Source organism: Perognathus longimembris, chromosome 10 (genome assembly GCF_023159225.1).
Source record: "Perognathus longimembris pacificus isolate PPM17 chromosome 10, ASM2315922v1, whole genome shotgun sequence".
Classification (NCBI taxonomy): Eukaryota; Metazoa; Chordata; class Mammalia; order Rodentia; family Heteromyidae; genus Perognathus; species Perognathus longimembris.
Genome location: NC_063170.1, coordinates 38264103 through 38278877, shown reverse-complemented (window position 1 = coordinate 38278877; position 14775 = coordinate 38264103). Strand labels below are relative to the sequence as shown.

Below are 14775 nucleotides of genomic sequence, written 5' to 3'. Positions count from 1 at the left end.
ACATGCAAAGATTGTATAGACTGAATAGTTTGTTTTATAATCAGTTTCATCCCATAGATGGATATATGAATTATTAATGAGTAGTTGGGTGTGTTACTAGTGAATGTATTTGAACAACTTGTGTATGTATTTAAGGTTTCAGAGGACAACTTGTTATGAATTCTAAAGAACAAATCCCACTTTGGGGTTTCTAAGGATCCTGTAAGGGTTTGTTCATCTGTAAAAACAGCCTTTAAAATTGTATTTTGTTATGTAGAGTAGTAATTTATCACCTTCCTCTCCCTTTGTTGTGGTGCTGGTGATTGAATCCACAACCTTAAGCAGGCACTATACCAGTGAGAGCTATTCCTAGACTCTATTTTTATGGTAAAATTAAAAGTAACTTTTTACATTGCATCTTTAAGTAATTCATTGTCTTAAAATAAATAGCTCTTCATTTCTAGAGGTAGCATATTCTTGTTTTTGATAACTGTTTTCTGCTGCAGGCCTGTGATTGGGATTAAAACAGTACACCTCCTGCTTCACCAGAGGAAAATAGTATGGGAATTCCTTTTGTGGTAGGTTATTTTCTAGTGGTCTCTTGGTAGTAATACAGACAGCTCTTGTAATGCGTTAGTTTGTTACTATTTAGTTATGTGTCCTCTTATAACTTAAAATGTATACATAATTATGAGCTAGGCACAGTGGCACACACATAATACTGGCTGCTAAGGAGGCTGATATCTTGACATTCTTCAGTAAAGTACCAAGAAGCCAAAAGTAGAGCCACTCTTGATGAAAATGCCAAGGGACCAGAACCGAGGCCTGAGTGCAAGCCCCACTGTTAGCACACGTGCATGCACGCACGCACGCGCGCGCACACACACACACACACACACACAAACCCCCAAAATCTATACATAATTTTACATGAATAAAAGTTGAGTGCCAACCAAAATTATTTATCTGAGATATATACATACTAGTGGATCCTGTGTTATTAGAGAACTTAGTATATGGTAACATAATACTTCAAATAATATTTTAGGGGCTGGGAATATGGCCTAGTGGTAAAGTGCTGGCCTGGTACATGAAGCCCTGGATTCAGTTCCTCAGCACCATGTATATAGAAAAAGCCAGAAATGGCGCTGTGGCTCAAGTGGTAGAGTACATTGAGCAAAAAGAAGCCATGCACAGTGCTTAGGCCCTGAGTTCAAGCCCCAGGACTGGCAAAAAAAACAACAACAACAACAAAAAAAACAAAATATTTTAGCAGGAGGTGGCTTATAAATCTACATTAGAGAAAGAAACATTAAGTAGCTGAAAATAATGAATAATAATGCAGCTAGATTTGTCTTGGAAAACTAATAAATGTTTCTATTTGTGCAGCTCATTCTTTGCTTACATATCAAACATCATCCATGTAATAGTTACCAGGCCCTCGTTTATATGAATGGCTCCTGTAATTTTAGTGAAAGCAGTTTTTAAAATAAAAACTTTTGAAGTGTTAGTCTTCAGGACACTAGTAACGACATCTTAACTTTGGTATCACTGGTTGGACTTCTTATTTGAAATTGAAACATACTCAAAAAATTCATATAGACTAATAAACTCCTTCTCTCCCACTTTATTTCTTTCTTTTAATGCAATAGTGCATTTTATTCTACCCATTAATAACTCATTTTAAAACATTTCCATTATAATTGAACTTAATATGAGATCAGTTTTCATTTTTCAAAGCAAGGTATAACTAAGACAGTTAATAAAATTATGGCCAAACTATTCTAAAATATATCCACAAAGGCTTGGTTTCAGTGTGTTTACATCTGACTGAGGTTTTGGTGTAGAGTTCTTTGGCTGAAAGGAAGAACCCTTGGTTTACTTCACTAATAGGAATGTCTCTTAATGCTAGGATGGCCTCCTCTTGGTATTTCTTCTGCTGTTGGTTCTTAGCATAGTCATCTGTGATTGTATGAATAGAGTTGAGTGGATGATGTTAATTCCAAATAAGAGAAGGTAACCGATCATCATAGTTATCAGGAGGCAGACAGGTAACGCCACTTCCCAGTATTTTTCAGGCCAGTAGGTTAAGCCCAAGGAGTGTAGCCAAGGTTCAGGAATAAAAGCCTGCACAAGATAAAGTATGAAACCAAATTGGGAACTTAGGGCTGGGAATATGGCCTAGTGGCAAGAGTGCTTGCCTCCTATACATGAAGCCCTGGGTTCGATTCCCCAGCACCACATATGTTGAAAACTGCCAGAAGTGGCGCTGTGGCTCAAGTGGCAGAGTGCTAGCCTTGAGCAAAAAGAAGCCAGGGACAGTGCTCAGGCCCTGAGTCCAAGGCCCAGGACTGGCAAAAAAAAAAACAAAACTCCAAATTGGGAACTTAGGAAAAGAACAAAGCCATAAATTGCTCTTTCTGGCAATGGCGACGGTGAATTTTCTACCATTTTTCCAGTGGCTTTGGACAGGTTCAAGGTACATGATAGCCAGGAGGCCCTCAACCTTGGAGCTTTTCCAAGTAAGCCCACTCCGCCAACTCCCAGCCTCTATCACCTTCATGCTGTCTCCTGCACAGGTGCCAACCAGACAGCCCCAGTGGGGTAGGAGAAAAAAACTGAGAAGGCCTTAGTGCAACAGCGCCCCACCACCCCAGTTGCAGGCTCACGACGAAGACCCTCGTCAAGAGAGAGAGCGTGCAGGGCCGGCAGGATGGCTCAGCCAATGCCACCGTCTTCATTTCTTCTTTCTCCAGTGCTGGGATTTGAACACATGGTCTTGTATATTATAGGCATATACACCACCAAACTACGTCCCCAGCCAACTTCCCTCTCCCCTCTTAAACAGAATGATTCATTTATTGTTACCTTGGATGTCAGGTGATGGGAAGAATTGTACTAGAAATTGACCCCTCATATACTTCATTATCATTTTTGTCTAGACAGAGTCTGTTACTATACAATACAAGCTGGTCTGTGGTTAGCCTTGAAGTGGAGATCAGCTTCTTTGAATGGTGGTATGTGCCACTATATCTGGTGCTTATTTCTGTACTCTATACATGATTTTGTACTCTATAAATTAATTTTGCTATGACAAAGGCTTTGGGTAAGTTTATAATATGCCTAGCGTAGTTTTTTGCTCGATCCAACATTGGAGGAGTGCCTGAGCAAACCCCTAAAATAAACAACAACAACAAAACCCAAACAAAGCAAACAACATCAGCAAAAAAACTGAATGTCTTCAGACTATAGTAAGGTTAAGGTTTGATTGGAAAACTTGTAACAAATAGGTATTGTCAGTATTATTTTAGCCCATTTACTTTTCCTTTTTTAAGTATTTGGAGACAGTGCAGAACTTAACCTTCTTTTAACTGCTGTTGCTGATTACTATATAAGTTGTGATTACTATCTCTTGCCACTGGATGGTGCTTTTGCACTGGCTAATACAAGAGTTCTAAATTTACATAAAGGAACCATCTTACTGAAATTGTAGTACTAGCATATCTAGTCATATAGATGAGTGACATTGTGATGTGTAGTTGTGAATTACGGTTACTTATTTAGCCTATCTGTATTTATCATAAAGATACTCTTTGAGATGGTAACTGTACCTCTATTTCCTAATATAACCTTTTATTATCACCTTAAAAATATTTGAGTTCTTAGGTGATTATTGTATTTTTTTATTGTACCAGGGATCAAACTAAGGGCCTTGTACATATTAGACAGGTTTTCTATTACTGAGCTACACAGTTGATACTGTAACTGGTATCTACATAAAACTACATTCCTAATTTGCAATATGTTCTAAAAGTAGAAGTTAGTTTGGTTTTGAAAACTGCCCTTTTTGGACATTTTGTATTTTTCTTCTAATGTGTAGCTGTTCAAACATTTTTCATTGAACCTTTTTATTGTGTAGATGTTTTACTCAGATTTTGCTTTTTAAGCAATCAAATGACTATTTGATAAATGAACCAGTTTGAATGAGTTGAATACTTGGTCAATGTCAAGTTTGTTTGGGATTGTACTTATTTTGAAAAATCTTAAATGACTCCTTTAAAATGTTGTTTTATTGTTATTATTATTATAAAGGAGATGTACAGAGGGATTACAATTATGAGAGTCAGGTAATGAGTACATTTCCTTTTGTAGTGCCTTCCTTTCTCTTACTCTCTCCTAGTCCCTCTCTCCCATCTCATGAGTTATATAGTTCACGTTCATCAGTGTCCAGTGAGCTCCACTGCTGTACTTTTTCACTTTTCCCTCCCCCTCTCTTGAAAATATACACATGAATATACCATACATAAGGAATAACAAAGACATCTATAAAGAGGCACTCTTTTGTCTTGAGGGTGTGTGTGTGTGTGTGTGTTCCTGTATAATTTCATCAGAACCCAGTGTTTTTTAGATCTAATATCTGCAAATCAGAGAAAACATATTTGTTTGTCTCTAAGCTTGGCTTACCTTTCTTAACATGATTTGTTCTAGTTCCATCAATTTCCTTGAAAATGGCATTATTTTATTCCTTCTGATGGCTGTGTTCCATTGTTTATAGGTACCACATTTTTCGGATCCACCCATCTCTTGTGGGACTTCTGGGCTGTTTCTACATCTTGACTGTTGTAAATACAATCATGCAGCAGTGAACATGGATGTTCCAGTTGTCTTTATGATCCTGGCTTGTGATATTCTGGGTAGTTGTGCAGGAGTGGTATAGCTGGGTTGAACAGTAGATCTGTATTTAGTTTTTTTAGGAACCTCCAGACTATTGTCCAGTAGTTTGCATTCCACCAACAGTGCAATAGGGTTCCTTTTTTCCCATGTCCCTGCCAACATTTCTTGTTCATATTCACAATGTTGGCCAATCTAATTGGAGTGAGAGAGAATTTCAGAGCTGTTTTGTTGTTGCTGTTGTTGGTTGTAGGGCTTGAACTCAGGGCCTTGCTACTCAAGGCTAACGCTCTGCCACTTTGAGCCACAGCTCCACTACTGGAGGTAAGAGTCTCACGTGTTTTCCTGCCTGGGCTGGCTTTGAACCATGATCCTCAGACCTCAACCCCTGAGTAGTGGATTATAGGCATGAGCCCCAGCGCCCACCTTCAGAGTTGTTTTGACTTGCATTTCCTTTAAGGCCAGAGATGATGAGCATTTCCTCATATGTTTCTTCACTATTCTTAGCTCTTCTTTTGAGAAGTCTCTTCTTAGCTCCCTTACCCATTTAGTGATTGGTTTATTAGGTTTGGAAGGGGTTAGTTTCTTGAGCTCCTTGCATGTATTGGATATGAGGCCTTTGAAATGACTCTTATAGCCTACTCATATTTGCTATTCGATAGTTTTTGAGGAATAAATGTAGAGGATTTTTAGCCCAGCAAGTTTGGTTTTGGTCTGGCTTTAAGGCTTCTGTAGTGTGTTCCAGGCTATAGGAGCACTGGGTAAAGTGACTTTGGCTTAATACATTTGTCTCTTAGCAGTCAGTGTTCATCCAGGCAGTGCTTAAACTTATGGTATGGTGAGCTTTTGTCATTTAATTCTCCTACGCCTCATTTTTCTTCACTGCAAGATAGTGATTAAGTTTAGCAAATAAGGATTATGACTAATAAGTAATATTACCCAGAAAAACAAATATATGTATAAACATCTTAAGGAGATAATAAATTACCTATAATCCTACCACTGGTCTTAGTAATCTGTTGTTGTTTTAAATAAAAACCTCTTCTGGACTGGGAATAAAACTCAGTGATGGGACACTTGCTAGTAAGCATGTATAATCTCCTGGGTTTAATCCCTAGCACTGCAAACAACTCTTCTGTGATCTAACATAATTACTATTTTATGTATAGTATTTTAATTCCATATATAATTTTTTTTCCAGTCCTGGGGCTTGAACTCTGACTTTTTGCTCAAGGCTAGCACTCTACCTCTTGAGCCACAGTGCCTCTTCTGGCTTTTTCTGTTTATGTGGCGCTGAGGAATCAAACCCAGAGCTTCATGCATGCTAGGCTAGCACTCTACTGCTAAGCCACATTCCCAGCTCTCCATATAGAAATTTTGTATGTTATTATTCCATGCTTTTAGAAATCCTTTGAAATTTTGGTTTCTAGGAGCTAGGGATGTAGTTCAGTGGCAGAGAACTTATTTAGGCCTCAGCACTGCAAACACATGTTTCCAAATATTATACTTTATTATTATATAATTATTATACTTTAAATCATACTTTTCAACATTTAGATTTTCATGTTATAAATGATGTGTCCACATGGCCATACATTGGTCTGAAGCTTGAACTGGGGCCTGTGTGCTGTCCCTGAGCTTTTTTGCTTAAGGCTAGCACTTTACTACTTGAGGCACAGCTCTGCTTCTAGCTTTTTGGTGATAAGAGTCTCTCAAACTTTGCCTGCATCTCGTTTTGAACCACAATTTCAGATCTCATCCTCTCCTGCATAGTGAGGATTATAGGCATGAGCCACCTGTGCCTGGAGAGGTTTTCTTTCTTTAAAGTTGTATTAGTCTATGTAGCATATTTGGTCTATCTCTTCTTAGTGTAATTTTTTTAACTGAAGCTTATAGTTAGGAACTTCCTTAGCATGACTTAGATAAGCATTCTCTGAGATCTAATTACAGTTTTATGTGCATAGTTATCTTTTAGTAACTCCCTCAGATAACACTTAGCCCAAATATTTTAAATCAGTAGATTTTACAGTTATGTTAAACAGGTAGAACTTTTGTCCTCCTTAAAAAAATAAAAAGAAGATTGAGGAAGGATTATTTGCTATTCATTCTGGTTTCTGTAGTGTGGCAACACTGGGTAAATGTAATATCCAGTTACCTTATTTTAAAAGTTGGAGGGGAAGTTTTTTTCCACTTACCAAGTAGGTTGCTATAACTACCAGTATTTGCCCTTATAAGCAATAATTACACCAGGCATCCAAGGAATTTCCACAAGTACAGAAAGATCAGCAGCTGAATGCACACTCGTTATTTCACACTCAAATTGCAACATATATATCACTTCCGTTCCAAAGTTGCTGTCATTTGGGAAATACTAAAAAAAATGACTCATCTACTTAAACTATAAAAGGGCGGAGATAAAAATACTGAATATACTATTTTAAAGTAATGACTCATTTTAGAACACTTTGCATATTCCTTAGTTCCCTGTACTATAGTGCTATAGTTTTACATAGCATCTTCTATTGTTTAAAGAAGGAAAGTGTGTTTCTAATGGCCTCACACTTTCTAGGGGAGATGCCCTACTACTTGAGCCACACCCTCATTCCATTTAGCTTTAATTACTTTTCAGGTAATATCTTGTTTTTTGCCTAGGCTGGCTTGGACTGTGTTCCTCTTAGGCCTCCAACATAGCTGAGTTGACAAACAGAAACAACCATACTCGATTTGTTATTGTAAAGATAGGGTCTCATTCACTTCACTCACTTTTTATTCTTCAAGCTGCTCTTTAACTATAATCCTTCAAATCTTCACCTCTCAAATAGCTGGGATTACAGAAGTGAGCCATTGCTTTTGTTTCTTATTTTTTAAATAAAAGATTGTTTTGTCCTTAATAAACTTATAAAATACCATGCTTATAATTTGATTCAGACTTTATAGTTAATTAAACTTCTTGAAAGAGAAAAGTCCTTTCAGATTTGGTAAGTCCATTCCTGAGTAACTGATTGTTAAAACTATATCAATTACTGTAGATTTTTGACTGTTTTATGTTCAGAATTCACTATTGCAAAAATACTTATAAAATTTTTGACCTAGTATAATTCTATAAATTATAAGGCTCATAATTGCAGCTTAATGGGTTCTACAAAGTTTATACTTTACTACTAATAGAATATTAAATACAGTTCTTTAATATTAGGGCTATTCTAAACTGAAAATACCTTACAAAGTGGAATGTCACACTCGGGCAGCTTAAAGAATAAAGTGACTTAACATAAACAGCTAGAATTGAATAATGTAGGCATTTGAGTGACTAGTTAAGTTACTCAGTGCTATCACATAGGAGTTGGTTTCCTTTCAGCTGTTAGACTCAGCATGGACCTTAGGCTAAACTTTCTTCACAGTCTCAAGATACCCACCATACTACCAAACGTACTTTTGTCATCACTGGCAAACACATTGACCAGTAAGAGGAGATCTTTTGTGACTTACTTTTTAGATACAAGGAAGATTTTCCTTACAAGTCCCACACGCTAACTTTACCTGACATGATGGGCTAGGCTGGCTCAAATCACATGTTCCTTCTCATATGAGTCACTTTTAAGTAGAATAGGATTACCATGATCATTTTAGGCTATTCAAGATTTTCTGGTGATGTAGGATGTAGAGGTGGACATCTGTGCAAAACCTAAGAGTATTTATGTAAGACAATGGGTTAATGAAGGTCAGTAAGTAAACAACCAACAATAAACATGTAAGGGTAGCAGAAAAGTTAAACATTGTTATTTTTTTCCAGTAATTTAAATTTACCAGCATTATTATTTACAGCAAGCTAATACCAGAAGGAAGAAATAGTGGGGCTCTAGGAATTTGTAAAGGAAAAAAAGAAATAAATAGTATTTCATCTTAAAATGCATTAACAAAAATTATAAGTGCCACTTTACAAGAATGTAAAGTACATGAAAGTAGTATACTTCGGAACATGAAATAATAAAATTATACCTTAATTCTTACCAAAAATATGGAAGTTTTATCTCCACATGGTTCCTATTATCTCCACATGTTTCATCCTCCTTATGAAAAGCACACCTCTCTTTTCTGCATCTTTGTGATCTTCCTTTATCAATTCTTTTTCTCCTATATCTTTTCATTTTCAGCATACTTTAATTATACAGAATGGATTGTATCATGACATTTTCTACATGTATATAACGCATTTTGACTGTGTTTGCACTTTGATCATATTTGTTCTCTCGTTTGTCCTCCCTCCCTACTCATCTTCTCTTTCCAAATGGTTCCACTTCTACATTCACCTTTGTTCGTTGTGGCTACTGGAGCTTTGAATTCAGAATCTCCTGGTTTTTCTTAACTTTACCAAAATTCCAGGCTGGCACTCTACCACTTGTCACAGCTTCACCTCTGGCTTTTTGCTGGTTCATTGAAATTAAGAGTCTCAGGGATTTTTCTGCCCAGGCTGATGTCAAACCGTGAGTGGTGGATAGGATTACAGGCATGAGCCACTGGAACCAGTCATTTGTTGTTGTTGTTGTTGTTGTTTTGCTGCTGCTGTTGTTGTTGTTTTTTTTAAATAATGTTTTAAAAAATAGCATTTCAGTATGTAGCCCACGCTGGCTGTGATCTCATCATGCTTCTACCTCATCCTACCAATTACTGAAACCAGGGGCATGCTCCACCATGCCCAGTTTCATTTCTTTTTGTTTTAAGCTAAATTCCACATGAGAAATAAAGCACAAGTATGTGCTTCTGAGCCTGGCTTATATTGTGTAACACGATGCTCTCCAATTCCAGTGTTTTTCTGCAAATAACATGATTTCATTCTTGTGTATGGTTGAGTAATATTCCATTATGTATATAGAATACATCTGTTAATTGGCACTTAGGCTGATCTTATTGTGGATAGAACTTCCATGGGTGTGAAAGCTTTTTATATCTTAAAATCAAATAGCTGGATCATATTGGTAATTTGCACCTAGACCATAATCCACCAATTTTAGACTTCCTTTTACAGCTGGGATGATATGTGTCTCATGGAACCATAATCCCCCTAGTTTCAACCTTCCATGCAACTGGGATATCAGGCACATACTACTGAACCCAGCTTTTGGTTGAGAAATGGTCTTGCCAACTTTAAACATAGGGTTGGCCTCTTAATTGCCAGTCCTCAAGATACTAACAACTCAAATGGGATTACAGATATGAGCCCCCATATTTACTAGACTAGTCCATAGTCCCATCAACAGTGTATAAAGGTTTCTCCCTTTACCTCAATTCCCACCAGAATTGATTGATTTTTGTTTCCCTGGCTGCCACTCAAATTAGAGTGAAGTGGGATCTCAATGTGGTGGGGGGGGGGGGAGGGAGGAGGGGGAGCAGGAGGTGTGATTTGCAGTACTTACTTGGGAGTAATCTTTCCTTTAAAAAAAAAAAAAGTGCTTATCTTGAGTTTTAAAATTACCTTAAAAAATTTTTTTTAGACCAGGGACTGTGGATTCATGTCTGTAATCCAGGCTATATTTGGGAGACCGAGGTGGGGAGAGTTATGTTTAAGGCCTATCCCAGCAGAAAATTAGCCACATCTCTATCTCAGCTTTGATGCTAGCTAGACCTGGTAACATGTTCCTATGATACTAGTATACAAGAGGCAGGGCTAGGAGCATGGCTCAAATTGAAATACGTTCAATTTGTGAAAAGTGCACAACAAATCCAAAACTTTATAAGAGCTGTAAAATCTGCTAGCTTTTTACATTGGTTACAAGTTGAAATAGTGTTGTGGACATTTTGCATTACATAAAATATTGTTTAAAATAATTTTGCTAGTTTTACTTTTAATAAATGTGAGTACTAAAACACTTAAAGTGTATTTGTGATTCTCTTTATGCTCCTATTACACAATATTACAAGAAAGAAAAAATAACAGTAATGTTAATGGTTTTATAACATTGATTTTTATAAGAGAATGTACAGTTAGAATATGTTTTTAGAAGTTGATTATAGCTAATCAGTTCATATGCTGCTTTTTTCTCATTGTAGAATTAGTGACACAGTTTTTCTGTCATATTTAGGTCTTTAGTATATAACTTCTGTGTTCTTTTCTGTACTGGTTCATTTTTCTCATATATGATACAGCACTGTACAAAAGTCATTTTAAAGGTGAAGTTAAAGAATGGATACAACATATAGGTCTTTGAAAAGAACACATACACATTAATATGTAGCATACAATACTAATATTAGAAGGGTAAACAGTTTGTTACTACTGATGTATCATAGCAAGGGATTAAATCACTTGATATCTTCAGATGGTATTAATTAGACATTTTTATGGTATGCCTTTGTAAACTTTTGTTAAAAAAAAAAAAAAAGACTTTGGCGTGATACTGAGGTACTGATGGATCATGCCTATAATCCTTGCTACTCAGGAGGCTGAGATCTAAGAGTCACAGTTCAAAGTCAGCCCCAGGCAGAAAAGGCTGTGAAACTCTTAGCTCCAGTTAACCACCAAAAATGTGGAACCAAGGCTCAAGTGATAGAGTTCTATCCTTGTGCACAAAAGCTCAGCAACAGCACTCAAGCCTTGAGTTCAAGTCCCAGGACCAACACACACACACACACACACACACACACACACACACACACACACACACTTTGGTCATAACTGGATTACATGCAGAGCTAAATGTTATTTATTTTAAGGGTTTAGGAATGATCATGTTTTAAGTACATAATGACCTCTAAAAAAGAGTGCCTCTACTACCGAATAGTTGTATAGATTCTGACCTGTAACCTGGAAAGAAGCTATTTCTTGTACCTCATTCTCTTAACTCTATTCACAAAACTTACTTTCTTGTCTTTTGGGGGGTGCGGTCAGGGAAGTTCGTACTGGGTTTAAACATAGGGCCCTGCACTTGCTAGGCAAATTATTCTACCACTAGTTCTTTTCTGCCACGCCCTATTACCACCACCTAGTCCTTTTGCTTTTAGTTTATTTTTCAGTGGGTCTTGTACTTTTGCCCAGGCTGGTCTTCGTCCTTGATACCCTTACCTCAAGTCACCAGGATTAAAGGCATACACCACCAAATCCAGTTTGTTTTTGAGATAGGGTCTCAATAACTTTCCTAGGCTGACCTTGAACCTTGAAGCCCTCCTACTAAAGTAGCTTTGATTTTTAGATCTGCACCTTCATAAGACTTTTTCTGAAGTTTTGTGAAACATGGTTTCTGCATACTTGTGTACCATGTTTGGCCACATGCTTTTGTTTATTGAGTTGTGGAGATTGTTGAGTTGTGATGGGAGACTGGTTCTAGGACCCCCCTATGGAAACAAATATGAGGATGCCCAAGTCTCTTCTTAAAGTAGTGTAGAATTTGCATGTTACTATCCTCCAGCATACATTATATCATCTCTGGATTGCTTAGAATGTGTAATACAGTGTAAATTCTCTTCATAATGCTGTATTGTTTAGAGAATAATGATGGGAGAAATGTCCTTACATGTTCAGTGTAGACAGAATCTGCTTCTTTCCATGAACATTTTTGTTCTGTAGTTGATTGAAGCTGCAGGTATGGGACTTAAGAATACCAAGAACCAACTATACTGACAAACTGGCTTGGTATCTGGCACTGACACAGCACTCAAAAAGCTTTGTATTTTGGAGCATATCAAAATTTAGACTTTTTATATTAGGGTTGCTTAACTGGTAAAGTCTGTGTCAATAGTTTAAAATCCAATGAACTTCAAACTCTAAAATATGTCTAGTCCCAAACATTTTGGATAAGGAATACTTTTTCATGATAATTAATATCCATAGATAAGTAAGCTAAAATCTAGGTTGTCTCTCAATGCAAAAAGGAAAAATCTAAGAAGAAATTCTGATTTAACAAAATTTGGAACCTAAAAATAACCTTTAGAGCCTTAGGTTTTTATTTAAAAGGTGAAGAGGGCTGGGAATATGGCCTAGTGGCAAGAGTGCTTGCCTCATATACATGAAGCCCTGGGTTCGATTCCCCAGCACAGCACATATATACAAAATGGCCAGAAGTGGCGCTGTGGCTCAAGTGGCAGAGTGCTAGCTTTGAGCAAAAAGAAGCCAGGGACAGTGCTCAGGCCCTGAGTCCAAGCCCAGAACTGGCAAAAAAATAAAAGGTGAAGAGTTTCCACGTTGTATGGTAGAGCTCCAGCAGAGCAAGTACATGTCTCTGAGTTCATTCAAACCCCTAGTACCAGGAGGGGGAAAAAGATTATAGGTTCTTTTTTAAGTTGATACTCTATACCGTTCAGTGGTTTTTGTTCTTAAGTTCTGATTTGATGATTTATGATTTGATGAATAAACTGGCTAAAATAAAGTCTGAAATACTCATTTTAAAATAACTTGGAGCATAGTGATAAAGTACTCTCAGCATGTGGAAAACTGAGATAGAAGGAAGGATCTTGAGTATGAGTCTGTGTAAAGAAGGGACAGTGTAGTCTCTAAATCAATCGATTAGCTCTCTCCTCTTACTTAGGAATATTATTGCAATAGACAATACCCTTTTGTAACCCAAGCTTTTAGCATTACTGTGGTTTACCTTTTTTTCCAAAATCACTTTTAAAATAGTATAATGGGTAGGAAAGATTCTATAGGGAGGGAGGAGAATACAGTGGTCTCTCACCTCTCACGGGATTACATTCCAGAGACCCCCATGGTAGGTGAAAATCCACAAAGTAGCAGTGTTATATTTATTTTATTATTAGTATTTTAAGGCTTTATAGACCCTTCCCACTGTCCTATAGGCCTTTCCCATTCTCTTATTAACCTTTCCCACACTCTTATAAGCACTTCATATGCTTTAAACACTTGCTACACTCTTAAACCTATGGAATTTTAACATATAAATTCTGTATGGGTCAGCTCTACAGCTTGAGTGGTGAAGATCATGAATTATGTAGCTGTGTAGTACTCATGGCGATGAAGGTGATGATGATAAGATGAATGTACTGCATGGCCAAGAGCATTTCAGCTCTTCTGTAGCAGCGCTTCATCAGGCGCCTCATCAGGTGGTGCAGTATCTTCACCCTGGGCTGTAACTTATTTCTGCTAAAGGCATAGGTGTAACTGATATATTTATCTGAGTGATGAACATAGTTATGGGGAGTTGCTGGTGCTGCTTTTCCTTCTGAGAAGGTTTTTATAAGCTGACATTCCACTCTTGATTGGTATTTACGAAGTGTAACAAATGAAGCATCTGGGGGTCCCATTCTTCAGCTATTTGCTGAAGTTCTTTGGCCATTCTGACTGATTCTAAGACCATTGAGTTTTAGGCCAACTTCCTCCTCTTCTCCAGCCCATAGTTCATTTTGTTCCTGATCTTCTTCACCTGCTGACCTCATCTCATCCATTAAAAAATCTTGTTCAGGCTTGTAGCCCCCTTCCTTGATGATGGATCTGAACACGTCTTTCATGTACTCCTCAGCTCCAGCTTTATCCACAGAGGCAGCTTCTTCATGCAGAGAAACGCTCATGAGTCCAAAGCATCTTTGAAATTTGTCAAACCAGCCCTTGCTGGCACTAGGGGTTGTTCTGGTGAGAGAAACACTCAACAGACCTGCTTCTGCATTGTTGTCCTCATCTTCATCACCGTCATGAATGTCCATACTTTACACAAAACTATCAAAGTTTCTTGGCCTTTGTCCAGATGCTGTTGGTATCCAGTCTTCCTGCTGTCATTTATCCACAGGGCCAGTGCAGATTCCATCCTCACAATGCTCTTATTGTGGGAAGTGACCATCCTCCTTGCAGTCTTGTTAAAAGTCATTGTTGCTGTAGAACTAATATTATTCTCATCTCTCTTTATGTAGCCAACAGTAGATTCATTGATTCCTTAATGGCAGCCTACAGGTGCGTAGCTTTTGCCTTCCTTTAACATGTAAAGATTCTTTGATGGTAAGCATCTTCCTCTGGAGCTTGGGTTTACTGCCAAAAGCCTTAGAAGGCACAGACCATTTGGGTGGCATTGTAGGGCTTGAAATAAATTCAAACTTTTATGAAAATTTAACAAACACAACCACTTGGAGTAGTACTACCACAGCGATCAGATGTCAATGTGCCGTGGACAAGGAGAGATGCTGAAC

At 37.5% G+C, this 14775-nt stretch overlaps 1 protein-coding gene and 1 pseudogene across 4 annotated transcripts in view; one reads left to right on the top strand and one right to left on the bottom strand.

The window, feature by feature from the left end:
• Ankrd28 (ankyrin repeat domain 28) overlaps positions 1-14775 on the top strand; it is a 143523-nt gene that overhangs the window by 32318 nt on the left and 96430 nt on the right. Inside the window, exon 2 of one of the 4 annotated variants that reach the window (XM_048355911.1) lies at positions 486-557. The exons of the other annotated variants lie outside the window; for them this stretch is intronic. Coding sequence (XP_048211868.1) covers positions 540-557 — 18 coding nt within the window. The 5' untranslated portion in view covers positions 486-539. The remainder of the gene's footprint in view (positions 1-485; positions 558-14775) is intronic. 4 annotated transcript variants of the gene reach the window in all.
• LOC125358356 lies at positions 1717-13698 on the bottom strand (annotated as a pseudogene).